At 39.7% G+C, this 27,174-nt stretch overlaps 2 protein-coding genes across 4 annotated transcripts in view; both read left to right on the forward strand.

The window, feature by feature from the left end:
* FHIT (fragile histidine triad diadenosine triphosphatase) overlaps positions 1-27,174 on the forward strand; it is a 1,508,464-nt gene that overhangs the window by 553,019 nt on the left and 928,271 nt on the right. The window lies entirely within an intron of this gene.
* Positions 4,829-6,314, forward strand: LOC123833667 (ADP-ribosylation factor-like protein 6). Its single transcript, XM_064576414.1, is given in 2 exon segments — positions 4,829-6,058; positions 6,061-6,314. Coding segments are annotated over 2 exon segments (540 nt in total). The 5' UTR covers positions 4,829-5,598; the 3' UTR covers positions 6,141-6,314.

A 27,174-nucleotide genomic window follows, 5' to 3' on the forward strand; every position in this document is an offset into this window, starting at 1 on the left:
TGTTAACCCTGTTAGAAAAATGCAAGTTGGATTTATGATCCCCTTACACAGGTAATTGGGCCCTAATTTTAAAATCTGAGCCAATCGATTTGTACTATATTGCATGATAACATAACAGAAGTGCAATTGAGTCCAGGCGATGTGTGACTTTGAGCCTCCAATTATGCAATAAATTAATTTTGGTTCTTTAATAAATGATGCCTAGGTTGACAGCAGCTTGTCGTGGTTCCCTCTGCCTCCCCTACTCTGCAACACTCTCCTTTCTTCTTCCTACCCATTTTTTCCGCTTTTCCTTCCCAATCCTGCAAGGTTTAGGAATGACTTGTTTCAGAAATCAAACCTTGCATATTAAGACCTTAAAAGGGAATTTCGTGCCTCGTCCCTCCCTGTAAACTGTTGACATTTCATTTCAATCCCCAACTCATTCCTGATGGGTCACTATTATGTATTGCCTGCAGGATTGGCTGTTAAGCTACCAGTTACATAAATTGCCTTTGTGGTGTCTGACAGTCTCTCTAGGAGATTCTGTCTGGAATATTGATACTTCCTTGACCTTTCCATGAGGTCCTAGCATAGGCCCTTTTAATAGGCTAGATTTTCCTATCCTTTCTGTGCCTTTTGAGATAATTTCCCCCTTGTATTTATTTTTAGCTGGTTGTATTGTATGTATTTCTGCAAAATATATCAAGTTATTTTTGGGACAAGGGTAGGATATAAATAAATAACACATACTGCTGAGATCAGTTTCTGGAAGACTTGAGTTATCCCACAGTCAGAGGCAGTTAATTGGAATCTGTATCTCAAACTTTTCCTTCTTTTGGCAAGCCCTTGTTATTTGGAGTAAGGGGCCGTTTTAAGTGAGACTTTGAGCATTTGTCGGAGAGATCAATGAGGAGAGGGCAAAGGAGGAAGTGGGGTAGTGGAAAGAGTCCTCCAGTGAGGGCCTAGGGAACCGGAGTCCCAGCTCATCCTTCTAGGAGGCTCTGGGCAGATCCCTTCTTGGCTCGGATCCTCGCTCCCCTCTTTCGCAACATGGCTTCCTCATTGCTGTAGCCCTTCCTAATTTTAGGAGTTCATAACAAGGGGTGCTAACTTTGGAGAAGACTGTAGCCTCTGACTCTTTAGTACTCCTTGTGCTGCTTTATGTTATTTACTTTTTAAAGATTTATTTATCCATTCTGAGAGAGAGAGAGAGAAAAAGAAAGAGAGAGCAAGCAGGGGGTGGGGCAGAGGGAAAGGGAGAGGATCTCAAGCAGCCTCCCTGCTGAGTGGGGAGCCTGATCTGGGGTTCGATCTCACAACCCTGAGATCATGACCTGAGCTGAAATCAAGAGGCAGACGCTTCACCAGCTGAGCCACCCAGGAACCCCCTCTCCTGTGTTGCTTTAAACTTTTATCCTCCCTAAAAACAAACTAAACTGTCTGCTGTGGAGTATTAAAAATACTCAGGTATTGGATAGCTACCCTGAAAGAAATATTGTTTCCTACCTCTTTCTGCAGAAAGTATAGACAGCAGTCCCCTTTCCATGCCTTTCCACATAGGTCTGTTTTCCTGGGAGTTCATAGCTGAAGGTGATTTCTGAGGGGCTCCATGCAGGGTTATGGAAGAAAGACATGAGGAAGCTCTGGGGAAAATTCTGTATTGCACTAAGCAAAGAGCTCTTGCCATGTCCAGAATCACTTCATGATCATGTGCAATTCTGAGCTGCTTAGTAAATAAACTAGAGCATCATAATTGCTGAATGATAACATTGCAGTTTTTGTTATACACAATGTGTTCTGAATTACTTCAAGAATACACGGTTTTCTCTATTTTTCTTTTCTTTTCTGGTAAATTGTTTGGAGTCATGCAGGGAGGAAAGTATTCTGATTTAAGGCCAGGTGAAGAGAGTGAAATCATCAGTTATTTTATTATTTTTTTTCTTTACCTTTACTCTTACAGCTTTAATTATTTGAGTAACTAAGTAGTTTGACCCTACCTTTTAAGGTCATTGGTGAGGTTCTTTTCCTTAAAACAAAACAAAAAAACACAACAAAAAACCCAAAACAAAACAAAAACTTTTTTCTGATTTCATTTTCTCCAACTCCTTCTATGTTAAGGAAAATTTCCCTCCACAGATAATCATGTTCGTATTTTTGCAAAGTTCTCTTAAAGCATCTTTAAATGTACTTTTTTGGTTGATTAATTTAGTCATTGTAGATCCTTGAGCACAAAAAGATGAAAAATCCTTGTAAGGAATTGAATCTGCAAGTGTCTTATATTTTATCATGAATAGATCTAAAATGTTTTATTTTTTGACAGCCCAAGACAAAGGATGATGACTAGACATCTGACTTAACTATTAGAGAATTATTTTCTTCGTCTTAGGGAATTTATGGGATTCTTTCAAATGGATATGGACAGAAGTAACTAGATGTATACCACTTTTCCCACTTTGTGATTTGAAAATGTCTAAAAATACATATGTATGATTTTTACATCCTTGGCCCTATGTTATTTTTCAATTTAGGATATAAGCATTAGGAACTTACTAATTTATTCTGGTAATTATCTATTCTCTTAGTTGCAAATACTGGTAGGTAATTTTCTTTCGGTATAACTCTGAGCCTATTGTTAAAAGCATATTTAAAATCATTCCATTAAAAATGATGATCCAAATTTGGTGAAGTTCTTTCTGACCATCTGGGCTGTTGCAAAAGTTGAAAAATCTAGGACACTATCAGGAATGTCACCAATAGCTAGTAATTTGAGAATAATTTAATGTGAGGAATATGTTGAAAGACTATTTTAAGTCCACGTATTTCAAGTAGGTTTTATTTATTCTAATCTGGGAACATATGAATTGGAAAATTCTCAAGGTAAGCTCTTGGTTGTAAAGTCTTTTATAATGATGACCATCCATCCAAATCAGCAGTGATCATCGAGAGTTGGAGATTATTGTTGAATTTGGAGAGAGCTGAGACTCTTATATCACTCTTAAATAGTTGAAGTTGTTATAGAAACTGCATATAAAATATAAACACACATGTACATGTGGAATGAGCAGGATATTAGAATGGATCTCTTCTTGTCTGAGTTTTCATTGAGGTGCCTATGGTATCTATCAAAAGACCAACTATCCCATATGTAGTATGTCATTAGTCTGCCTTATGGCTTTTGAATATTTAAGAGTCAAGAGGGGGTTAGAGAAGAAATTTCTTTGGAGAGAGCTGTGGTCATGCAGTGAGTTGTCACCACCCCCTTGGGAGAAGTGGTGGTGAGTACTGTTTTGTAACCCCAAATCCAGAGAGGTGTCATCAAAAGGACTAATCAGAGAGCTCTGAATTGTGTTTCTTGCAGTTGGAGGACCCAGGAATTTAGAGCAGCCCATGAATCAGTGTCTGACTCAACCTAGGAAATCTAGAAGGGAAAGCAAAGACAGGCTGTCAACTATGTGGGTGGTAGGATGGGTGTGCTGATGCTTGAGAATTGGCTTGCTTTTCCAGGCTTTGTCAGAGCATGAGATATGCGAGTGTTTCCTAGGGACCAGATCCAGACTGCAGAGGACAGAGCCAATGAGGAGTTGTTTTGAATCTAGTCAAGAATTGCAACTGAAGGAGGTCAGGGAACCACAACATATGAGGTCCAAGGGAGATTGCTAGATCCTTGGGGCTCAAGGAGAGGTTCACAAAGAACAACCCAGAGAAGAGTCTAGGTCTAAGAGAAGGACCCTGCAAGGAACCTCTGCATAGTCCATGCAGACTCCCCCAAAAAACTCAGCATCAGGTATACAGACACAGACAACTCCTTTTTTTTTTTTTAGAGATGGGTGGAGGGGGGCAGAGGGAGAGAGAAAAAGAGAGAGAGAGAGAGAATTTTTTTTAAAAGTTCTTCTGGGAATAAAGTCTAGGATTTTTTTTTTAAAGATTTTATTTAGTTATTTGAGAGAGGGAGAACGAGAGGCAGCATGAGTGGGGAGGAGAGGGAGAAGCAGGCTCCCCATAAGCAGGAAGCCTGATGCAGGGCTCAATCCCAGGACCCCGGGATCATGACCTGACCCAAAGGCAGACACTTGACTGACTGAGCCACCCAGGTGCCCCGAGAGAGAGAGAGACTCTTAAGCAGGCTCCACGCCCAGCATGGAGCCTGATGTGGCACTCGATCTCATGCCCTGAGATCACAACCTGAGCCAAAATCAAGAGTGGGATGCTCAACTGACTGAGCCACCCAGGCGCCTCATACAGATAACTCCTAATATGTACTCATGAACTACAGGCCCATAGAGAGCAAAGCTGACTTGTAACAGAACCAGCACAGGAAGAGTTCTCCTGTCCCTTAATTTTTTCAACCTTGGGAGAATCAGAACATTAGCTAGCAGGGTAAGGGCAGTATGGGGGAGAAGAAGAAAATCACCATGACCATTACCCTATTAGCGGTTTCCATATTGAAGCAGGACTAGGGAAGAGACTCAACACAAAGGCAAGGACAGATGTTTGCTTAGTACATGTTATGGCCTTTCTGTTTGTAACTTGAAGTGGTTCTAGGACTGTTTATTACCTGTGAAAAGCAAACTAATGGGCCTGTTAGAGTTTTTTATCTAAGGGCAGAGGAAGATCATTAACACCTAATCAAGTTTAGAGGGACAATGGGCAAGAAAGTAAAAATGTTTTATGTTATGAATTATGCTTGTTCAGCATACTTGTTACATAAAGGTGTAACTGTATGTTCATTTCTGAATAGAAATGATATCTATATAACTCCTAAGTACATACCCATATATTTAACATATATCAATAAATGTAAGTACCTATTTGGACTAATCAAATCATTTTTCGGTAAAATAATTTGCTTTGGAACTAAAATTAATTTATTTCAAAATGTCAGTATTTCAGTCTGTCAAGTAAGTTATTAAAAATTACTTTTCTCATTTTTTCTTTCTATTTTCTCCCATTTTAAGGTTTAAAGTAGTCAGAATTCTAACAAAAACATTGGGGTAGGACAGACATCTATGAAGAAAAGAGAGATGGATACAATGAGGTTGTCAGAGAGAGAGAACAGTTAACTTCTGTTTTTTTTTTCAATCTCCCAAACCTATCTATTCTAGAACATCTTTCCTCCAGTAGAGCATGTCCTCAAATATGATACCCAGGATAGTAAGAGGAATTGTTTGAAATAAAACTGGTTCCTAGTGAAATATGTTTTGGAAATTGATGTCCATTTACCAAGTCTTACTTGCTGGGATCTTCTTAAACTCCTTAGTGTATATTGTAGATTTCCTAAGTGGCTATGTAGTGTGTGGCATTGCTCAAACATGTTTGACCATAGAGTATTGTTTTGGTGAGGGCCATGCTTTAGAAACATACATTTAAGAACCCTGGGGATGACTGATGCTCTGGCTGAGGAACAGGCAACCAGTTCACCCAACTTGTAGAAGTGGCTTTGCTCAGGAGCAGGGATTCCTACAATGGAGGCATAGAGACTAAGGCTGAGAGATGCCCGATATTTATTCCAGAGACGTATACGAGTGAGCGAGTGGTCCATTCCTGTTCCTCTTCAGCCCCTGGGCCTGCAGGACTAACTTCAAAGACCAGCTGGTTTGTAAATATTTGGATCACATTATGGGATTGCTAGACAGACTATCAGGCTTGCTTGGCCTAAAGAAGGAGGAGGTTCATGTTTTGTGCCTTGGTCTGGATAATAGCGCGAAAACAACAATCATTAACAAACTTAAACCTTCAAATGCTCAATCACAAGATATAGTTCCAACCATAGGATTCAGCATAGAGAAATTCAAATCATCCAGTTTGTCTTTTACAGTGTTTGACATGTCAGGTCAAGGAAGATACAGAAATCTCTGGGCACACTATTATAAAGAAGGACAAGCCATTATTTTTGTCATTGATAGTAGCGATAGGTTGAGAATGGTTGTGGCCAAAGAAGAACTTGATACTCTGCTGAACCATCCAGATATTAAGCACCGCCGAATACCAATCTTACTCTTTGCAAACAAAATGGATCTTAGAGATGCAGTGACATCTGTAAAAGTGTCTCAGCTGCTGTGTGTAGAGAACAGCAAAGATAACCATGGCCTATTTGTGCTAGTGAAGCCATAAAAGGAGAAGGATTGCAAGAAGGTGTAGACTGGCTTCAAGAATTCTGAAATTTCCCAGCATGATAAACAAGAAAGCCTCTGGTTGGGCGCCTGGGTGGCTCAGATGGTTAAGCGTCTGCCTTCGGCTCAGGTCATGATCTCAGGGTCCTGGGATCGAGTCCCGCATCAGGTTTCCTGCTCCTTGGGAGCCTGCTTCTCCCTCTGCCTCTCTCTCTCTCTCTCTCTCTCTGTCTCTCATGAATAAATAAATAAAATCTTAAAAAAAAAAAAAAAAGAAAGCCTCTGGTTGATTTTGGACCAGTTTAATCTTATTATTTTAAGGTTAAAAAATGTTGAGTAAAATATTAAATGACATATTTTGTGCTGTGATTCCATTCTCTTTTGGAAGGATTTTCAGTAATTACATACATATTATAACCTAAAGACAAGAATCCCTGAGTAGACTATGAAGTATTTTTTAAAACCAGCAAAGAATGTACAGAAACGATTGCAGAGGTCTAAGTTGTTTTCTAGCTCTGAAACTTTCAAATGAGATATCTCTGAAAAAAATCTTTCTAAAAGACTAATCTCATTTTATCACTTTACCTGTATGGGAAAAGCTAATGCTTCCAAGGTTTTAAAATAAGACTTATATAAACTTATGCATATGGGTATTCCAATGAAAGATAGAGGACTGAGCACATAATTAGTTTCATCCCCTTCTCAAATCTTACTAACAGTGAGGGGGGTTTTGTTTAAAGACATTATCCTACAAGAACAACAACAACAACAAAAAATGGAAGTGACAAAAATGGCAACCAAATTTTGGAAGCTGGATATCTGATGAATGTTGAATGACTTAACAGACCTGAGAATGGTGAATTCTAAACTAGCACTGAGGAAAGCTGGAAAGCATCCCACCTTATGATGCAGATACCCTCAAAGGCTCAGATATTGATAGGAAGTGGAAAGAAGGATGAGGTGGGGCTGAAAAGAGAGACAGTTATACTTTCTTGCCCCCCAAAAAGATTGAAGGTTCATTCTTGCAGAGAGTCAAACAGAGTATCTCTGGACTAGGGTATGCCAAGCACAATTGTGTGTGGCAGTGCTGATCTGAAAATGAGGAATAACTGAAAGTTTTATACCAAATAGTATAATCCTCTTCTGCCTTCTCCTCCTTCTCCAAGAAGACACTGGCAGTAGGTAGGATATAGAAAGTCATCTTTAAGGAATCAGACCAGTGAGAGAAAAGACCTAAAGGTATTAACATCAAAGATTCCCAAGAAAACGGTGTAGCTAGCTACACTAGAATAAAGACCACATTTGACAAGCCTCACACACATATTGAAATTTCAGTCAGCTTTATAGTGTTCATTCATACTTAAGAGAAGATGGCAAAGGATCACCAGGCATTTGAGGACCAAAACATTATAAATTATGGAACATCAACAAACCAAAAAAGCAGGTTAGAGGAAGTAGAATTTTTGGGGGAGAACATTTCAAGAAACTATTGGAGTATCCTCAAAGAGATAAGAAAAGGTATTACTTTCATGAATATGACCAGGGATACTACTTGAAAAGGACCAAAGGGGAAAAAAAATAAGTTCTTGGAAAATAATAGAACAGAAGAAATGGAAAACTCAATAAAAAGAAGATAAAATAGAGGCATTCTCTCAGAAAGTAGAGCAAAAAGATAAAGATTGGAAAGAAAAGAAAGTAGGAGGCCCAATATCCAAATAACAGGAATTTTAGAATGAGCAAAGAGAGAAAATAGAGGGGAAAAATTTATCAAATAAGTCACCAAAGGGTATTTTCCAGAACTGATGAGTTTTTAGTTGAAAGGCCTCTTGAAATGCAGCAAATGAAAATATTACCACACCAAGGCTCACTATTACTTAATTTCAACACTGAAGACAATGGAAGATTCTACAAGATTCCTGGGAAGAAAATCAGATCCAGGCTGAAGAAGACATGAAAAGATAGTATTTGGAAACCTCAACAATTTTCAATTCAAGGAATGTATCTTAAGGCAAACTGAATACTTCAAATTTTTTAAAAGATGTTTGTGCATCTAAGAATACTAAGACTTTATAATCTTCTGCTTGCATTTGTGGATTCTGAATGAACTTTTTAAGAACATAGGACTTCAGGTATGCTAATCTGACCATTAATTATATTAAAACTAAATCTTTCCTCAGAAGGGCTCCTTCCCCCAAATTATGAAGTTCTTGGTAAAAGTTTACATTTGATTGTAATTAGAATGTTTAAAGTCAGATTTATAAGCCGTCTCAATATCTCATCATGATTTATAATATCTTTAATGCATTTTGTTTTTTAAATTGTCTTCTAAAATTTAGTTTATGATATGACTTTGCAGTATGATTGTGCTTGGAAAAAGAACTTTAAATATTTATAAGGGACCATGGGTAATTAATATATACATAAAATTTTTGCTATATGTCACTATCAATAAAACATAATATGCAATGTAAAAAAAAAAAAACCCTGGGGATTGTTCCAAATTTGAAAGATACCCACAACAGAATATAGATTCTAAATCTTAAAGATATCAGATGATTCTAATAATAAATAATAAGGAGTATTTACAGAGGATGGAAATATATTTTGCCAGGCAATTTGTTTTTTCTGGTTTGGATGACTTATTGCAGATACTATTACCATCGATATATGAAATGAGTATAATGGTATGAAGATGCTGAAGAACTAAGGCGGTCATTGTTGATTTTGTGGCTGAAGAAAATATGGGTATATCTAAAACTCCTGTCTGCAAGGCTTTATATTCACAGTATATGCATGGACATAACAATGCAAGTGACTTAGTTTTATTAAAATGCCTTTTTGCATTTGTGATCCCAGATCTAGAATTTACTTTTGTTAGGATGTACGTCAGAATTTATTTAATAAATAAATAGTGTCTTCTCGTGTATTTTATCTTGGGTAACTTGGAACACTTACTGTGTGAACTTCTAAATTTTTCCTTGCATTGGAAATGGTTCAGTTACAACCAGAATTTTGGGTTAGTTTTTTTTTTTCCCCATTGTATTTTTTTTTACTTTTTATTTTTTAATTTTATTATGTTATGTCACCATACAATACATCATTAGTTTTTGATGTAGTGATCCACGATCCATTGTTTTCGTATAACGCCCAGTGCTCCATGCAGTACGTGCCCTCCTTAATACCCATCACCGGGCTAACCAATCCCCCCTCCCCCCTCCCCTCTAAAGCCCTGTTTGTTTCTCAGGTCCATAGTCTCTCATGGTTCATCTCTCCCTCCAGTTACCCCCGCCCATTTTTCCCTTCCTTCTCTTAATGTCCTCCATGCTATTCCTTATGTTCCACAAATAAGTGAAACCATATGATAATTGACTTTCTCTGCTTGACTTATTTCACTTAGCATAATCTCCTCCAGTCCCATCCATGTTGATGTAAAAGTTGGGTATTCATCTTTTCTGATGGCTGAGTAATATTCCATTGTACATATGGACCACATCTTCTTTATCCATTCATCTGTTGAAGGGCATCTCGGCTCTTTCCACAGTTTGGCTATTGTGGACATTGCTGCTATGAACATTGGGGTACATATGGCCCTTCTTTTCACTACATCTGTGTCTTTGGGGTAAATACCCAGGAGTGCAATTGCTGGGTCATAGGGTAGCTCTATTTTTAAATTTTTGAGGCACCTCCACACTGTTTTCCAAAGTGGCTGTACCAACTTGCATTCCCACCAGCAGTGTAGGAGGGTTCCCGTTTCTCCACAACGTCTCCAACATTGGTTGTTTCTTTCCCTGTCCATTTTGGCCATTCTAACTGGTGTAAGGTGGTATCTCAGTGTGGTTTTGATTTGGATTTCCCTGATGGCTAATGATGATGAACATTTTTTCATGTGTCTGTTAGCCATTTGTATGTCTTCTTCAGAGAAGTGTCTGTTCATCTCTTCTGCCCACTTTTTGACTTGATTATTTGTTTTTTGAGTGTTGAGTTTGAGAAATTCTTTTTTTTTTTAAAAAGATTTTATTTATTTGACAGAGAAAGACACAGCGAGAGAGGGAACACAAACGGGGAGTGGGAGAGGGAGAAGCAGACTCCCTGCCGAGCAGGGAGCCTGATGCGGGACTCGATCCAGGGACTCCAGGATCATGACCTGAGCCGAAGGCAGTCGCTTAACCAACTGAGCCACCCAGGCGCCCGAGAAATTCTTTATAGATTTTGGATACCAGCCCTTTATCTGTAGTGTCATTTGCAAACATCTTCTCCCATTCTGTGGGTTGCCTCTTTGTTTTGTTGACTGTTTCCTTTGTTGTACAGAAGCTTTTTATCTTGATGAAGTCCCAAAAGTTCATTTTTGCTTTTGTTTCACTAGCTTTTGGAGATGTATCTTGAAAGAAGTTGCTGTGGCTGATGTCAAAGAGGTTACTGCCTATGTTCTCCTCTAGGATTTTGATGGATTCCTGTCTCACATTGAGGTCTTTCATCCATTTTGAGTTTATCTTTGTGAATGGTGTTAGAGAATGGTCAAGTTTCATTCTTCTGCATGTGGCTGTCCAATTTTCCCTGCACCATTTATTGAAGAGACTGTCTTTTTTCCATTGCATGTTTTTTCCTGCTTTGTCCAAGATTATTTGACCATAGAGTTGAGGGTCCATATCTGGGCTCTCTATTCTGTTCCATTGGTCTGTATGTCTGTTTTTGTGCCAGTACCATGCTGTCTTGGTGATCACTGCTTTGTAATATAGCTTGAAATCGGGCAACGTGATGCCCCCAGCTTTGTTTTTCTTTTTCAACATCTCCTTGGAGATTTGGGGTCTTTTCTGATTCCATACAAATTTTAGGATTGTTTGTTCCAGCACTTTGAAAAATGTCATTGGAATTTTGATCGGGATGGCATTGAAGGTTTAGATTGCTCTGGGTAGCATAGACATTTTAACAATGTTTATTCCGATCCATGAGCATGGAATATTTTTCCATCTTTTTGTGTCTTCTTCAATTTCTTTCATGAGTGTTTTGTAGTTCCTAGAGTATAGATTCTTTACCTCTTTGGTTAGGTTTATTCTGAGGTATCTTATGGTTTTTGGTGCTATTGTAAATGGAATCGTTTCTTTAATTTCTCTTTCAACAGGTATGTTGTTAGTGTATAAGAAAGCAACTGATTTCTGTGTATTGATTTTGTATCCTGCCACATTACTGAATTGCTGGATGAGTTCTAGTAATTTGGGGGTGGAGTCTTTTAGGTTTTCCACATAAAGTATCATGTCGTCTGCAAAAAGAGAGAGTTTGACTTCTTCTTTGCCAATTTGAATACCTTTTATTTCTTTTTGTTGTCTGATTGCTGTTGCTAGGACTTCTAGTACTATGTTGAACAACAATGGTGAGAGTGGGCACCCTTGACATGTTCCTGATCTTAAGGGAAAGGCTCTCAGCTTTTCCCCATTGAGGATGATATTTGCTGTGGGTTTTTCATAGATGGATTTTATGGGCTTGAGGAATGTTCCCTCTATCCCTATACTCTGGAGAGTTTTAATCAGGAAAGGATGTTGTATTTTGTCAAATGCTTTTTCTGCATCAATTGAGAGGACCATATGGTTCTTCTCCCTCTCTTATTAATGTGTTCTATCACATTGATTGATTTGTGAATGTTGAACCACCCTTGCATCCCGGGGATAAATCCCACTTGGTCGTGGTGGATGATCCTTTTAATTTATTGTTGGATCCTATTAGCTAGGATTTTGTTGAGGATTTTGGAATCCATATTCATCAGGGATATCGGTCTGAAATTCTCCTTTTTGATGAGGTCTTTGCCTGGTTTGGGATTAAGGTAATGCTGGCCTCATAGAATGAGTTTGGAAGTTTTCCTTCTGTTTCTATATTTTGAAACAGCTTCAGGAGAATAGGTATTATTTCTTCTTTGAATGTTTGGTAGAATTCCCCAGGGAATCCATCAGCCCCTGGACTTTAGTTTTTTGGGAGGTTTTTGATCACTGCTTCAATCTTGTTACTGGTTATTGGCCTATTCAGGTTGTCAGTTTCTTCCTGTTTCAGTCTTGGCAGCTTATAGGTTTCCAGGAAGGCCTCCATTTCATCCAGATTGCTCAGTTTATTGGCATATAGTTGTTGATAATAATTTCTAATAATTGTTTCTATTTCCTTGGTGTTGGTCATGATCTCTCCCCTTTCTTTTCTTTTTTTTTTTTTTAAGATTTTATTTTTATTTATTTGAGAGAGAATGAGAGACAGAGAGCATGAGAGGGAGGAGGGTCAGAGGGAGAAGCAGACTCCCCGCTGAGCAGGGAGCCCGATGCGGGATTCGATCCCGGGACTCCAGGATCATGACCTGAGCTGAAGGCAGTCGCTTAACCAACTGAGCCACCCAGGCGCCCCAATCTCTCCCCTTGCATTCATAATTTTATTAATTTGGGTCCTTTCTCTCTTCTTTTGGATAAGTCTGGCCAGTGGTTTATCAATCTTATTAATTCTTTCAAAGAACCAACTTCTAGTTTCATTGATCTGATCTACTGTGTTTCTGGTTTCTAATTCATTGATTTCTGCTCTAATTTTAATTATTTCTCTTCTAATGCATGGCTTAGGCATCATTTATTGCTTTTTCTCTAGTTCTTTAAGGTGTAGAGTTAGTTGGTGAATTCGGGATTTTTCTGTTTTTTTTGAGTGAGGCTTGGATGGCTATGTATTTCCCCCTTAGGACCGCCTTTGCAGTATCCCATAGGTTTTGGACCGATGTGTTTTCGTTCTCCTTGATTTCCATGAATTGTTTAAGTTCTTCTTTGATTTCTTGGTTGACCCAAACATTCTTGAGCAGAGTGGTCTTTAGCTTCCAAGTGTTTGAATTTCTGCCAAATTTTTTCTTGTGATTGAGTTCCAGTTTTAGAGCATTGTGGTCTGAGAGTATGCAGGGATTAATCTCAATCTTTTGGTATCGGTTGAGACCTGATTTGTGACCCAGTATGTGGTCTATTCTGGAGAAAGTTCCATGTGCACTCGAGAAGAATGGGTATTCTGTTGTTTTAGGGTGGAATGTTCTGTAAATATCTATGAGGTCCATCTGGTCCAATGTATCATTCAAAGCTCTTGTTTCCTTGTTGATTTTCTGCTTAGATGATCTGTCTATTGCTGAGAGTGGAGTATTGAGGTCTCCTACAATTAACATATTGTTATCAATATGACTCTTTATTTTGGTTAACAGTTGGCTTATGTAGATGGCTGCTCCCATGTTGGGGGCATAGATATTTACAATTGTTAGCTCTTCTTGTTGGATACACCCTTTAAGAATGATATAGTGTTCTTCTGTGTCTCTTATTACAGACTTTAGTTTAAAATCTAATTTGTCTGATATAAGAATTGCTACCCCAGCTTTCTTTTGAGGCCCGCTGGCATGGAAGATAGATCTCCATCCCTTCACTTTCAGTCTGGATGTATCTTTAGGTTCAAAATGAGTCTCTTGTAGACAGCCTATGGATGGCTCCTGTCTTTTTATCCAATCTGCAACCCTGTGCCATTTTATGGGAGCATTTATGCCATTCACGTTGAGAGTGATTACTGAAAGGTATGAATTAATTGTCATCATGTTGCCTGTGAAGACGTTGTTTTTATAGATTGTCCCTATAACTTTCTGTTGTATATGACTCTTGGGGTCTTTCTCCTTTTATAGAACTCCCCTTAATATTTCTTGCAGGGCTGGCTTAATGGTCACATATTTTTTCAACTTCTGCCTGTCGTGGAAGCTCTGCATCTCTCTATCCATGCTAAATGAAAGCCTTTCCGGATAAAGTATTCTTGGCTGCATGTTCTTTTCATTTAGTACACTGAATATGTCTTGCCAGCCCTTTCTGGCTTGCCAGGTCTCTGTGGATAGGTCTGACATTATTCTGATGTTCCTCCCTCTGTATGTAAGGAATCTCTTCCCCCTAACTGCCCTTAAGATGGTTTCCTTGGTTCTAAGATTTGCAAGTTTTACTATTACATGCCGGGGTTTTGGCCTGTTTTCCTTGATCTTAGGAGTGGTCCTCTCTGCCTCTAGGACTCAAATGTTTGTTTCATTCCCCAGATTATGGACGTTCTCAGCTACGATTTGCTCAAATACATCTTCTAGCCCTCTCTCTCTCTCCACTCCCTCCAGGATTCCAGTGATTCAGACATTGGAACGCCTCATGGTGTCACTTATTTCTCTGATTCTATTTTCATGGATTCTGAGTTGTTTTTCCCTGGCCTCCTCTTTTCCCTTTTTATCTATTATACTGTCTTTCAGATCTCTTATTCTCTCTTCTGTCTCAGTTACCCTAGCTGTTAGATTATCTAGATTGGATTGGATCTCACTGATAGCATTTTTTTTTTTTTAAGATTTTATTTATTTGACAGAGAGAAACACAGCGAGAGAGGGAACACAAGCAGGGGGAGTGGGAGAGGGAGAAGCAGGCTCCCTGCAGAGCAGGGAGCCCGATGCGGGACTCGATCCCAGGACTCCGGGATCATGACCTGAGCCGAAGGCAGTTGCTTAACCAACTGAGCCACCCAGGTGCCCTCACTGATAGCATTTTTAAATTCTGCCAATTCCCCTTTTATTTCTGCCCTTAGAGACTCTATGTCGCCATTAATTGATTTCTCCATTCTAGCCATTGTCTTCACAATTGCTAGCCTGAATTCCATCTCCGACATCTTGGTTATGTCTGCATCCATTTGTAAATCTGCAGCATAAATCATAATCTCTGAGTCTTTTCTGTTTTGGGGGCTCCTCCTCCTAGTCATTCTGTTGATTGGTGTTTGAGGGAATGTATAGAGTCCAATTTATTGACCAGAACCCAAGCAAGATGCACCTGTTTTCTTGGGACCTTAGGGTTGCTGGCCTCTTGTTTTCCCAGCCTGTCTTCTGCAGGAGGGGCCTGCCGTGCTGTGACTCAGGCAACCCTGTTTGGGCGGAGTTGCCCTGTGCCCCTGTGGCGGGGGATGGGCTCAGTGGGAATCAGTCTTTGGGGCTTTTGTTCTCTGGCACCTTTCCCTGGCGGCTTTCCGCTCTCTTCTGCGAGTCAGAGCAGAAGAGACCATTTCCAACCCTCTGCCTCAGAGCAGAGAGACCTCAGTCTGTTCTTCAGTGAGCCCTCCAGGCCACACTCTCTCCGTTTCTGTCCGTGCTGCTATAAACTGCAGTGTCCTGGGTTGTGCGCCCCTCCGCAGCACTCCCAGTCCTGCCTCCAGGTCGGGGCACGTGTCTGCCCTTTGTGCTTCTAAAACCACCAGCCGCTCCCAATTCGTGCGCACGTACACGCGGCTCCGCAGCTTGGGGTCCTGTCCCAGGGACTGCAGTTTGTGTGCGCACGACTCCGCCGCTCAGGGTTTCCACCCCGGAGGTTGCAGTTCACCAGCGGGACCCCGGCACACTGGGTTTCCGTCTTGGAAGCCCTAGCTCGCGTGTGCGCGACCGTCGCTCCAGGTTTCTGTCCTGGCGGCTGTGGTTCACGTGCGCATGACCCTGCCGGTCTGGTCCTTGACCCCGGGGGCTGCCCTAAAGTCCTTTCCCGATGCTACCGGTCTGCGAGTCTGTGCCTGGTCCCCAGCGTGTGAGGCTGTCACTCACCGGCGGTATAGGATCCCCACGTCCAGGCACCCTCCTGCTGCCATTTATCCTCCGATATCTGCCCGCAGAATCACAGCTCTCCGCTTCGTACCTCAAAACCAACCACCTGTGATATTCTGTTTGTAGAGATCCAGATCTTCTTACATCTCAGGTTGGTTTCGTGGGTGCTCAGAGTGGTCTGGTAGATATGCAGCTCAATCCCGGGGACCAGTTGAAATAGGGTCCCCTACTCCTCCACCATCTTTCCCCCCTGAATTTTGGGTTAGTTTTAATATGTTTTAAGAAGTAGCTATTCTGGCAATATTCATCTGTCCATGTTTATAAGTGAACACTGGAGTCATCCTAATTAAGGTTTAAATTACTGCTCTGTCATTTATTAGATGATTAAACTTGGACAGATTTCTTGGTACTCCACTCCAGTTTCTTAATTTATAACAGCATTTCCCAAATTTTGCTGCAGAGATGGCTAGAACTTTTCTGGGTGCAACACTAGAACTTGGGGTGCTTTGATGGGATTCCTCATTCTTTTCCCCTTCTTAAGCTCAAAGGAGCTCTTCTTCTTTCTACCTGATATTGGGCTCTACCTAACATTTCATTTATAGTAAGTTCTATGTTTAAAAATTTTGAACACCATCTTCCTGCTACTTGGATTGTCGGGATTGAGTGAGGTAGAGGAGGAGGAGCAAGGGGGAAAGAAACTTGTTAAATGCTTGGAAATGAATCCCAGCTCTGGTTGTGCAAATGTCAACAAATTACTTAGTCTCTTTGTATCTGGGCAAAATAACTCATCTCATTAGATTATTGGGAGGACCATGAGACAATGTATAGTTTGTGCATTAGCAAAACACCTGCCCCGTAAAATTCCCACTAGATGTTGGTCGTCGTTCTCGTTACTATTAAAACTCCTTACCCAGTAGCTGCTACATACTAAGTGTTCAACCAATGTCTGCTCCCATTCACCAAACCCTTCTTGAGTGCCTGCAAGTAATGTCAGTTAAGAATACAGCCAATCATTCTAGATAATTGAGAATTTTCTGAAGTCCTTTGGGTTTTAACCCTTGTTGAAACCCCCTAGAGAATTATGTGGTTACCTTCTTGCCTTTTAAATGGAATCCAGAATATGTGGTGAAGTCTTTCTTGCTTGGAGTGCCTGCAAGTAATGTCTTAGAGCAGCAGTTGTTCAAGTTGGATGTATATGAATCCTAAGCATAATACGTACCTTGTTTTAAAAAACCCTCATTGAAGATCATTTTCTTAGGGGCACCTAGGTGGCTCAGTCAGTTAGGCAGCAGACTCTTGGTTTCGGCTCAGGTCATGATTTCAGGGTCATGATCTCAGGGTCATGATTGCAGGGTCATGGGATCGAGCCTCGTGATAGGCTCTGTGCTTAGGGTAATGTCTGCTTGAGATTCTTTCTCCCTCTCCCTCTGCTCCTCCCCCTGCTCTTTCTTTTTCTTTCTGAAATAAATGCATAAATAAAATCTTTAAAAAATCAATACAGATAATTTTCTTATAAGAAATGTAAGAAACAACCAGATAATTGAGAGTTCACAGTAATGTAATTTTGGGGAAAAAACCCCCACAAAATTGTGTTGTATATTAAAAGAAAAAAATTAAAAACCCAGACTGTCCCTTGAATGGAAAAAATGTTCTCTTATACTGAGGACTCATTTATTCAACAATAACTGTGTGCCTCCTATTAGCCAAAGAGTATGTGAAGCCCTAGAAATGTCATGGAGCATAAGGTACACATGTTCCTTGCCATGTGGAGCTAGCACTTTAGTGGGGTAGATGGGCTAGCAAGCAGTCATACCAAAATATGTGGAAGAGATTCCATGGAGGAAAAGATCCCAGTGCTTTGAATGTGTGCCTAGGAAAGTTGAGAAAGCTTCCCTTAGGAAGTGACAGTTGAGCTGAGATAGGAGTTAATAGGAGGGGAAGGGAGGAAAGCACATTGAGGGCAGAGGAAGCAGCAGATGCAAAGCCCACGGTGGGAGGAAGCAGAGTTTTCATCACCAACCACGACAGGCTCCCACACTCCTGGAGGCTAAGAGGGAGAGAGGGGGAAGATGCCAATGGGAAGGCAGGGAAAGGCCAGTCCATAAGGGCCTAATGGGCCAGGACAAGGTGATGCTCCTCGTCTGGGCTTGGAATTGCATTTCTGCTTGTGGTAACTTTGCTCTGAATTCTTCTCTTTAATAGAGAGATGGAAAATGCAACCCACTTGCTGTACTTTTCTGTGCATTTAGTTCAGAAATGTTTAATACAGAAGGATATTTATTTAATTTAAAAGTCCCAAGTCTTACTAGGAGTAGCTCCTTAACCCCATGCTCTGTGTATTATATTGTGAAACAATCTTTGAATACTCATTGTTGTGAAACCATAGGTCTTCTGAATTCGAGATTTTACCAAATGGCTATTAGTTCTACTTGCAGGTTTGAAGACGTATGTATTCCAGTGTGGTGTAAATTCTCCCTCGAGGGAGTGTGCTGGTTATTCTCCACCCCATCTCTGTAGTCTACTGGGCGACCTTCTCTGCCCTGCTTGGCTGAGAAGATTGCCGGGAAGTCTGACCTCTATGGACTGCATCAACTGGATTCCCATGACTGTTACTTTCAGTTCAATTTGGTCAGTGGAGATCCTGGAGAGACATGAGGTAATGGGAGGAGAGAGAGGCGAGAAGGTGTTGAGGTCTACGTCCCAGCATGGATCCATCTCATGGTGGTAGTTCCCACCTCCCTTACCTCCTCAGGCTTTGGTAATGCAGTCTCTCCCTTTGCTCTTTTTAGCCCAGGTGGTAGAGGCATCCTGCTGCAGCTAGTCCCAGGGGTCTCAGCATCCTTAACTTGCAGCCCTACCTGCACCTCTGAAAGTAGTTCCTTCATTTAATTCTCTTTAAAGTTGTAGATGATTGTGACCTTTTCCTGCCGGGATTCCAACCCAAAACATCATAATCTGTTTTTTGGCTACCTATTATATTCTCCCCTTCCCAATACCTGGATAGCCTTCAGATTCAGATAACCAGGACCAGAAGAACGATGGTGAAATCCCCTGGATAATCTGCACTTACTTCCTCACTTCAAACTCAAAATAGATCAGTCTCTGGAGGAAGGAAGGGCACTGTTTGTCATCCTGTATCTGCCTGGCTGTCATTCAGGACTTAATTGGGCTCTCATAAATTTCATTTTATTCCTGCTTGTCATGTTTCTGGACCCCTGAGAAATACCTTGCCATGTGTGTTCTGAAATAGGACATTTTGATACTATAGATATTTTGATCTTTAGAGTACAAAGAAGAGGAATTTGGTCATAGGCATAATATACATCTTAACACCCTCTCTGACCCTATATGCCATCCCACAAGCCTGTTGTCCAGCTTCTATGATGATCAGTGTCCCATCATCTAGCACACATGCATATTTTTTCTGTAATATTTTGTAAGGAATTTTGTTCATCATATCATTTCACCTATAAATACATTTTTATGTTTCTTTAACAGATAGGGACTTTAAAAGTACCTATAAAGTATGTGCAATGAAGTGAACAATGATTCTTTAATATCTAATAAATAGACCATGTTCAATTTTCCTCCATTCCCTCAAAATTCTTTTCAGTTGAGTTTTTCAAATCAAAAGCCATACAGTATCCTCACATGGCAATTGGTAGCTACATCAAGTTTCTCTTAATTTCTAAAAGTCACCTACTCTTAGTTTTTTTTAAATTGCAACAGAAACACACCAGAATTACACACACTAGTGCTCAATGAATGCTTAAAAAATGAACAGCCCATGTAACTATTACTTAGTAAAGATACAGAACATCACTAGCACCCAGAAGCTTCCCAGTCATTACATGTACACCTACCCTCCAAGATAGCCATTGTTCTATTATCATAGATTGGTTTTGCCCATTTTTTTCACATTATGTAGTGGGATCCTACAACATGTCATCTTTTTGGTCTGGCTACTTTTGGGGAACTTCAACTGCTTTTAAAAAAATCAACTTACTGAGATATAATTTGTATATAATTAACTGCACCCATTGAAAGAGTATATAGTTCAATGGATTTTAAAAGAAGTATGCACCCATGAAACTACCACCACCATCAAGATGCAGAACATTTTTTTTTTCCTTTTCTTTTCTTTTTTTTTAGAGAGGGAGAGAGGAAGTGGGGGAGAGGGAGAGACAGCATCCCAAGCAGGCTCCATGCTCAGCGCGGAGCCTGACGTGGGGCTCAATCTCACAACCCTAAGATCATGACCTCAGTCCCTGAACTGACTGAGCCACCCAGTTGCCCCAAGATACAGAACATTTCTATTGCCATGAAATTTTACTCATGTCGAATTGTTGTCATTCCCTCCCACCAGTCCCAGCTTTCAGGCAACCACTGATTCGTTTAGTATCACTGGAGATTATTTTTCATTTTCTAGAATTTTTAATAAATTGAATCATACAATATGAACTTTTTTCTGTCTGGTTTCCTTCATTGACCATAATGGTTTGGAGAGTCATGTAGGTGTTTGCAAGTATTAGTAGTTTGTTCCTTTTTATTGCTCAATAGTATTTCATTATATGGGCATCTTACATTTTGTGTTATTCTTTCATTAATTTGTTTTTGGTTTACTTTTGGGTTGTTTACAGGTTTGGATTATTTTGAATAAAATTGCATATGCATACATATTTTTGTGGATGTTTTAATTTTCTGGATAAATAAAAACCTTACAGTGCTGTATTTGAGTTGTATATTATGGATATGTGTAAAATTTTAAAGAAACAGTTTTCTAAAGTGGTTGTGCAATGTTTTTTTTTTTTTATTCACACTATCAATGTATGAGCATTCCAGTTGCTCTACATTCTTGCCAACCTTTGGCACGGTCTCTCTTTTAAATTTTAATTGTTCTAATGGGTGTGTACTGATATCTCATTGTGGTTTTGATTTGTGATTCTTGATGACTAATGATGTTGAACACCTCTTCATGTACTTATTTGCCATTGGTATGAATTTTTTTGTGTTCACTGTTTTTAAATCTTTGGCTTTTTTTCCCTTTCTGGTTGAGTTGTAGGAGTTTTTTATGTATTATAGATACAAGTCCTTTGCCAGATATGTATGTTGCAGATATATTCTTCTATTGCTGTGCAGTGGCTTTTAAAATGCAGAAGTTTACAATTTTGGTCTATTATGCTTTTTGATCCTTTCTAAGGAATCCTTAGTCTACTCCAAGTTTGCAAAGATATTTTTCCCATGATTTCTTCTAGAAGTTTGGCTTATGATATATTTTGAAGTAATATTTGTGTATGGTATAAGGCAAGAGTCAGTGTTCTTCCCTCTGGCCTTCCCCCCCAATATGAATATCTAGTTGTTCTAGCACTGTTTATCAAAAAAGACTATTCTATCATTGAGTTGCCCTGGCATCTTTGTCAAAAATCGATCGGCCATTTATGTGTGGGTCTATTTCTGGACTCCCCATCTGTTTTCCTTGATTAATTTATTTTTTCACTGATAACACAGTGTTTGGTTAGTGTGGCTTTATAATCAGTCTTAAAACCAAGTAGTTTGAGTTCTCCAGTTCTGTACTTCTGTATTTAAATTGCCTTGGTCTGTTTTCATTCATTTGCATTTCATATAAATTATAATCAGTTTGTCAGTTTCTACAAAAAGTCCTGTTGTGATTTTGATTGGAATTACACTGAATCTTTAGATTGATTTTTGAGAGAAATGCCATTTGACAATATTGAATCTTTCAATGGAATCTAGGAATATGCTATATCTTTCCACTTATTTAGTTCCTTAATTTCTTTTTACAGTGTTTTGTAGGTTTTAGTGCAAAGGTCTTGCACGTATTTCGTTTTGGAGTGGCATGAAATTGTACTTTTACTTTTATTTTCCAGTTTTTCATTGCTTGTGTTAGAAATAGTATTGATTTTTGTATGTTGCCCTCATATCCTTTGACCTGCTAAATTCATCTATTAGTTCTGTTAGTCTTTTTGCAGATTTTTAAGCTTTTCTACATACATGATCATGTCATCTGTAAATAAAGACAGTTTGACTTTCTGATCTTTAAGATTTTTCTTTTATGTTTTGTTTTATTAATCCAGTCTGATAATCTGTCTCCTAAGTTTTTATTTTGGTTTTAGGAAGCCTATAATGCATCCATTTGCCACCTATACTGTCTCCTCTTCTCTGTTACTGTTACCATGTAATTTAATCTCACACCAAGACATTTTTAGTTTAAACAATCTTTTTTGTTCAGAATTTACCCTTATTTTTACCCCAATCTGGTACTCTTCATTGCATTCTGTATTCTGTGCTCTCATCTGGGAATGTCTTCTTCTGCCCAAATAACTCCCTCTAGTTCCTCTTAGTATTTGCTTTCACGTAGATTTTATTATCTTCCAGAGAGATGTTAATATTCTGACAGGTGGATACAGTACAAACAGGTCACGCTGATCTAATCAAGAAATGAGAATTTTCATAATTGTGTCTGGTTTCTTTCCCATTCATTCTGACAACTCAAGCCTTCAGATTTCTCATCTGAGCATCTGGGATGTTTACTATGGCCCTTTGTCCTTAGCAGGTTCTAAATTCCAGCATTTGTCTTCCAGTCATTATTGGACTGACAAATTGTTCCTTGGCTGTTTAGTTCCTTAGCAATGAATTTTTGCTTAGCTTTTGGGTCCCCCACTCCACACATTTGTAGGTTAGGAATTTTGTCTAGAGGGGAAATTGAATTGGGAATGTTGAGGTCACTTCTCTGTGCCCCCCTTTCTCAGAAATCTTAGCTCCTCAAGTCCTAGCTGCTACTTCTGTAGCCCTTAACTTCAAGTTTTATCTCTTCAACCCAGAGAAGCTACTGCAAACTATAGGTTGCTACTTTCTACTTGGTGAGTATCCCCACAGTGCGAATTAACAGATGTCCTTAGGACAAAAAGCTGCTGTAAATATAGAGCTGACTTCAATGAGCTTTCATTTTCATGAAATGAAATGATTTGTTTAGTGTCTAACTTGGTTGGTTCTGCAGTGCTCTCAAAACAGTTGGTCTTATTTTTTATTCCATGCATCATTATAATTGTTTTCTTTTGGAGGATTAGTCTGATAGAAGTTACTCCTTCGTAGCCAGAAGCATAGCTATTCCAGCTGTATTAAGAAAGGCATTTCCCACCACCATTTTTAAAGATGCCATTTGTTCAAAAAATACATAGACTTTTTCCTCCATTGAAAACCCTACACTTGCTAATTATTCCCTTGTAGTGTCATTGTTTGAATATTTCTTTATTCCTCATATTTCTAGTAGATATTTAGTTAGACTTAGGTAGTAACAGATCCCAGGGGGCATTGTGTATCCTCCACTGTATCACACCATGAGCCATAAAATACAATGATGCTCAAACTTCGCTTTACATTGGAATCATCTGACAAATCTTTAAGAAAAGGAAAAAAAAAAGAAAAAAAAACCCTACTGATACTTGATTACTATCCTAGACATTATGATTTAATTGCTATGGACTGTGACCTGAACATTGGGATTTTTAAGAGCTGTCCCTGCCTCCTTCCCTGATGCTAATGTGCATCAAAGTTTGGAAACCACTGATGTAATGTCTGGTCATCCCACTTTTAGTTAGGTTAGGATTGACTCATATATTCAGGTGTTGTCAGTCTGATCCCTTCAATATCAAGTTCCCCATCAAGCTTTAAGCTTATGTTTTAGGAGCCATCGATAGTAGTTGCCTAGAACCATTATTTCATTAAGAGTTGCAGATGGGGATTTTCTAATTCTGTCATTCCTCATGCTCTTACTATCTGTGATTCCTCTATATGGAACTTTCAATTCCTATTTGGTTCTCTTAAAATGCAGTCTATACAGAAAGTTAGGGTAAATGCTTAATTCTTTCCCTTTATTTATATATTTTCTGAATTATGAGTTGGTACCCTAACAACTTCTAAAGGTGACCAATGATTTTTTTATATATATACCATTATGGAACTCATGGATTTTTATGTATTAGATCTGTTTCATTCTATCACGTTCAAAGTTGTTTTTGATGTTGAAATTGATTTATCTTTCGCTAGTGGTAGCCCCTTTCAAGTTGGCTCCAAGTCCTTCTGACATGACTCTAGTAGGCTTTGATAGCTTCCTAGGACAAACTTTCCTCCTTCATCATGTCCATTTCCTGTGCCAGATCTACAATCTGCCATTTCTTTAAGGATCCCTGGTTCCTTTCAGTGAAAAAAAAAAAAAAAAGTGCTTAAGAGACCAAAATAGAGGCACTAAGTACAACCCTGTCCTTAACCCTTAGCCTTTTCCTCATTTCTCCCAGTCCGTTTGGCCAAGAGTAATAATAACAACATTATTATTCCAGTTCTACCACATATTGCATGTTTGTCTTAGGGTATTTCTCCGTGCCTGTAGTCTCATCTGTCAAATAGGGATGATAATTAAAATAATCCAGGCATGATCCTTGTGACTGGCTTTTTAATAGAGAGCCAACAGGATTACTTGGTGGTGGTGGTGGTGGTAGTAATGATATAACCATAATGGTAGTAGTGATGGTGGCAGTTCATTTTTCAACAAATTATTATGCATCTACTGTGTGTAAGCACTGGGCATAGGCAGTAGTAGTAACGATAGTAGGAGGGGTCGTTGTCCTATCAGTAGTAGTCTTTTTTTTTTTCCAATAAGTAATTATGTGTGAGGTACCGTTCTGGGCATTAAGGATGCAATGACATTTAAGACAGGAATAGTCATTGTCTTCAAGGAGAAAGACAAAAAACAAGTAAACTGGCAAATAAAAAGTATTATTATTGATCCAAAATTATTCACATAGGTATTTCTTCAGGTTACAAACTGAAATTCCAACTAGTTTTATACCAGCATCACAATGACTGCTTCACAGGGGTGCTATCAAAATAGCCATATTGAAAGTCTTCTAGCCACATGTTCTGCTCATGTTACTGCTGAGCCACTATGCTTTCTCCCCAAGCACCTTTCCCTTGATGAGAATTACTTTTAATAAAGGAGTCCTTTGCAGTGGTTCAGAGGATTGAAACTGTGCCTTCCTTCTGCTCTCCTTTCCCTGGTGCTGCCCGGATTCCCAGGGAGCAGCTGATTCCCAAGGAAATCCAGCCCCCCTGGAAGCGGAAAAGTGCTCTTCCCCATGACTTGCATCAGAGGAGTGGAAAGGTGCCATCAAAGGGGGGAGTTTCTACAGAACCTGGAGGCAGGAAGCCACTTGGTACTGTCTCTTACTTCAGAGTGAAAATGAGGTCACAGGATGTCCCCTTCTGTGAACGACTAAATAAAAGACCAAGAGAAAACCTCCTCCTGGCCTACAGCTGAAAGTATTCTCATGCTGTGAAGGAGTCACTTTTGGCTCTTTGCGCAGTAGCCAAAAGACTGTCTCAGCAGGGTAGGAGTGCAGGAAGCCAGCAAGGTGAGAATAGTTCTTTTCCTCCTCTCATACTTAGGGTGATGCTTACTTTCTCCATGTGGAGAGAGCCTCTTAATTGGAAAAGGAATAACATTGATTTTTTAGCTTCTTGATATTCCTGGTCTTTTATTTTTTTTCTGGCTGAATTGGAATTGCTCAGACTTTTGCCTCCTCTTGGTAAATAGACCAATCCATAGGAATTAATGTAACTCCCTGTTGGGGCCAGCAGACTGTTTTAGCTGCAAGAGGTGCGCTACATCTGGTCTTTCCCCTCAACGATCTTGCTGTCGAGAACACAGAGGTGAGATGCATCCATTCCACAAATCTTAACTGATCCTGCAGAGGGTTCTAGGACAAAACAAAAAGCCAAAGTATTTGCAATCTGCCCTCTTAATAGTTTACAAACCCAGCTCCTGGACATTTACGCTGAGGCTGCCTTTCCATGGTCTAATGGTCAAGTGTGCGTTTCATGTTACGAGGCCTTGAATTCAAATCCTACCTTGGCCAATCACTGTGCAATATTAGGCAAATTGCTTTACTTCTCTGAATTTAGTCTTTTATCTGTCACAAGAAAAGACCAAGTGTCAGTCAGATAATCCTGATGAAACCATAAAGAAGATAGATAGAGCAGGGTAGCAGTGGAGGGAATGAGCAGTTGTCCAGGTGGTTGTGTGTAAAAGAAGGAGGGGGTGGCCAATGTCAGATGCTGCTACGTGGTTGAATGAAGGGAGACCGGAAATTGGCCACTGGCTTTGGCAAGATAACGGTTTGTTTGATGACCTTTACTAGGGACATGACTTTGGCCTTTATGTGTTCATGATAAAGGGAAAATACATGGTGATTCCAGCTTTTTAAAGAATCTAGAATGATGCTTTAAAGGAAGTGAGTGCTACAGTTAGGCTGAATTTAAAAGCGTGTGTAAGGAATTTTGTATTTCTGCCTCTAATTCATCGCATTATAGATAATAGGGGAACATGAATGGCTGTCTGCTAACCACTCTTTTAGTTTGTATTACTAAGATCTGCCGCAGTATCCCCAAATTGTCCTGCTGTTGGGGTGCTCGTTAAAAACATTTTTTAAATTTAAAATCTTTTACATTTGAGAGCACAAAAGTGCCCAAGTCAGAATGAATCCCAGTGACTTTTAAACATACATCAAAGCCAATGTTTACAAGTCGCATTTAGGGCTAATTAGGTTGGGCCGCTCTAGGTTTCTGGCACAGATGTGTTCTCCTGAAATTCTTTTCCCCTTTTCCATTTATCACAGAGACGTTTCATCTTGTTGCTCATCTGCAGCCATCAGAGGAAACTCTGACCACACAGCGTGGCCTCACTAGGGAGAAAAAGCCGGGTGCCGTGTCCCGGGATCGGCAGGGGAAAAAAGCGGCTAACAACTATTGATTCCCATTTCTCAGACAGAGTGATGCCTTTCACACCCTGTAATGAAAGTTTTTATATGTGAGAGGGATTACCCACATCGGGCTGTTATTGTCCTTTGATGTGCCCCAGAAATATTACAGTAGAAGTTATTAAAGAATAAATTGTAGACACCAACTGCTTTGCCAGAGCCGCTTATCACTTTGGCCCTGGCCAATTTATGTGGCGGAGAATTTTCCTTCTTCTTCTCAAGTTTGTTAGCTTTTGGAAATGCTTTTCTGTTTGTTTTTTGTTTTGTTTTGTTTTGCTTTAGAGAGGGGTGTGAGAGTAGATTGACAACCTCTTTCTGTTCAGAGCAGAAAATGAGTGGAGCCTTAAAAAATTAGTAGCAGTATCTACACATCTGTGCCAAAGGTGCACATCTCCGCACCACCCCCAAAGTCAGCTTTGGCCCATTTTACAGACGAGGAAAGCCAAGCTCAGAGAAGCCAGGACTCGGCTGATGTCACAGTACTAATTGGATGCCCACTGGAGGGTGCATTTCGAAATCTGCTCACGCTTCTCCAAGCCTGGTGTTTCCACTTAGAGCACAGCGGTCTCTGTGTCCACCCAGAGGAAAGGTTAAAATTGCTTAAAGCCTGGAAAGTGATGAAATACGAGGAAATTGTGTGCTGTGAGACCAGGCGCTTCCCAGCTTC

This window comes from Mirounga angustirostris, unplaced genomic scaffold (genome assembly GCF_029215605.1).
Source record: "Mirounga angustirostris isolate CCGP_5_RB_7025 unplaced genomic scaffold, mMirAng1.0.hap1 SCAF_1, whole genome shotgun sequence".
Taxonomy (NCBI): Eukaryota; Metazoa; Chordata; class Mammalia; order Carnivora; family Phocidae; genus Mirounga; species Mirounga angustirostris.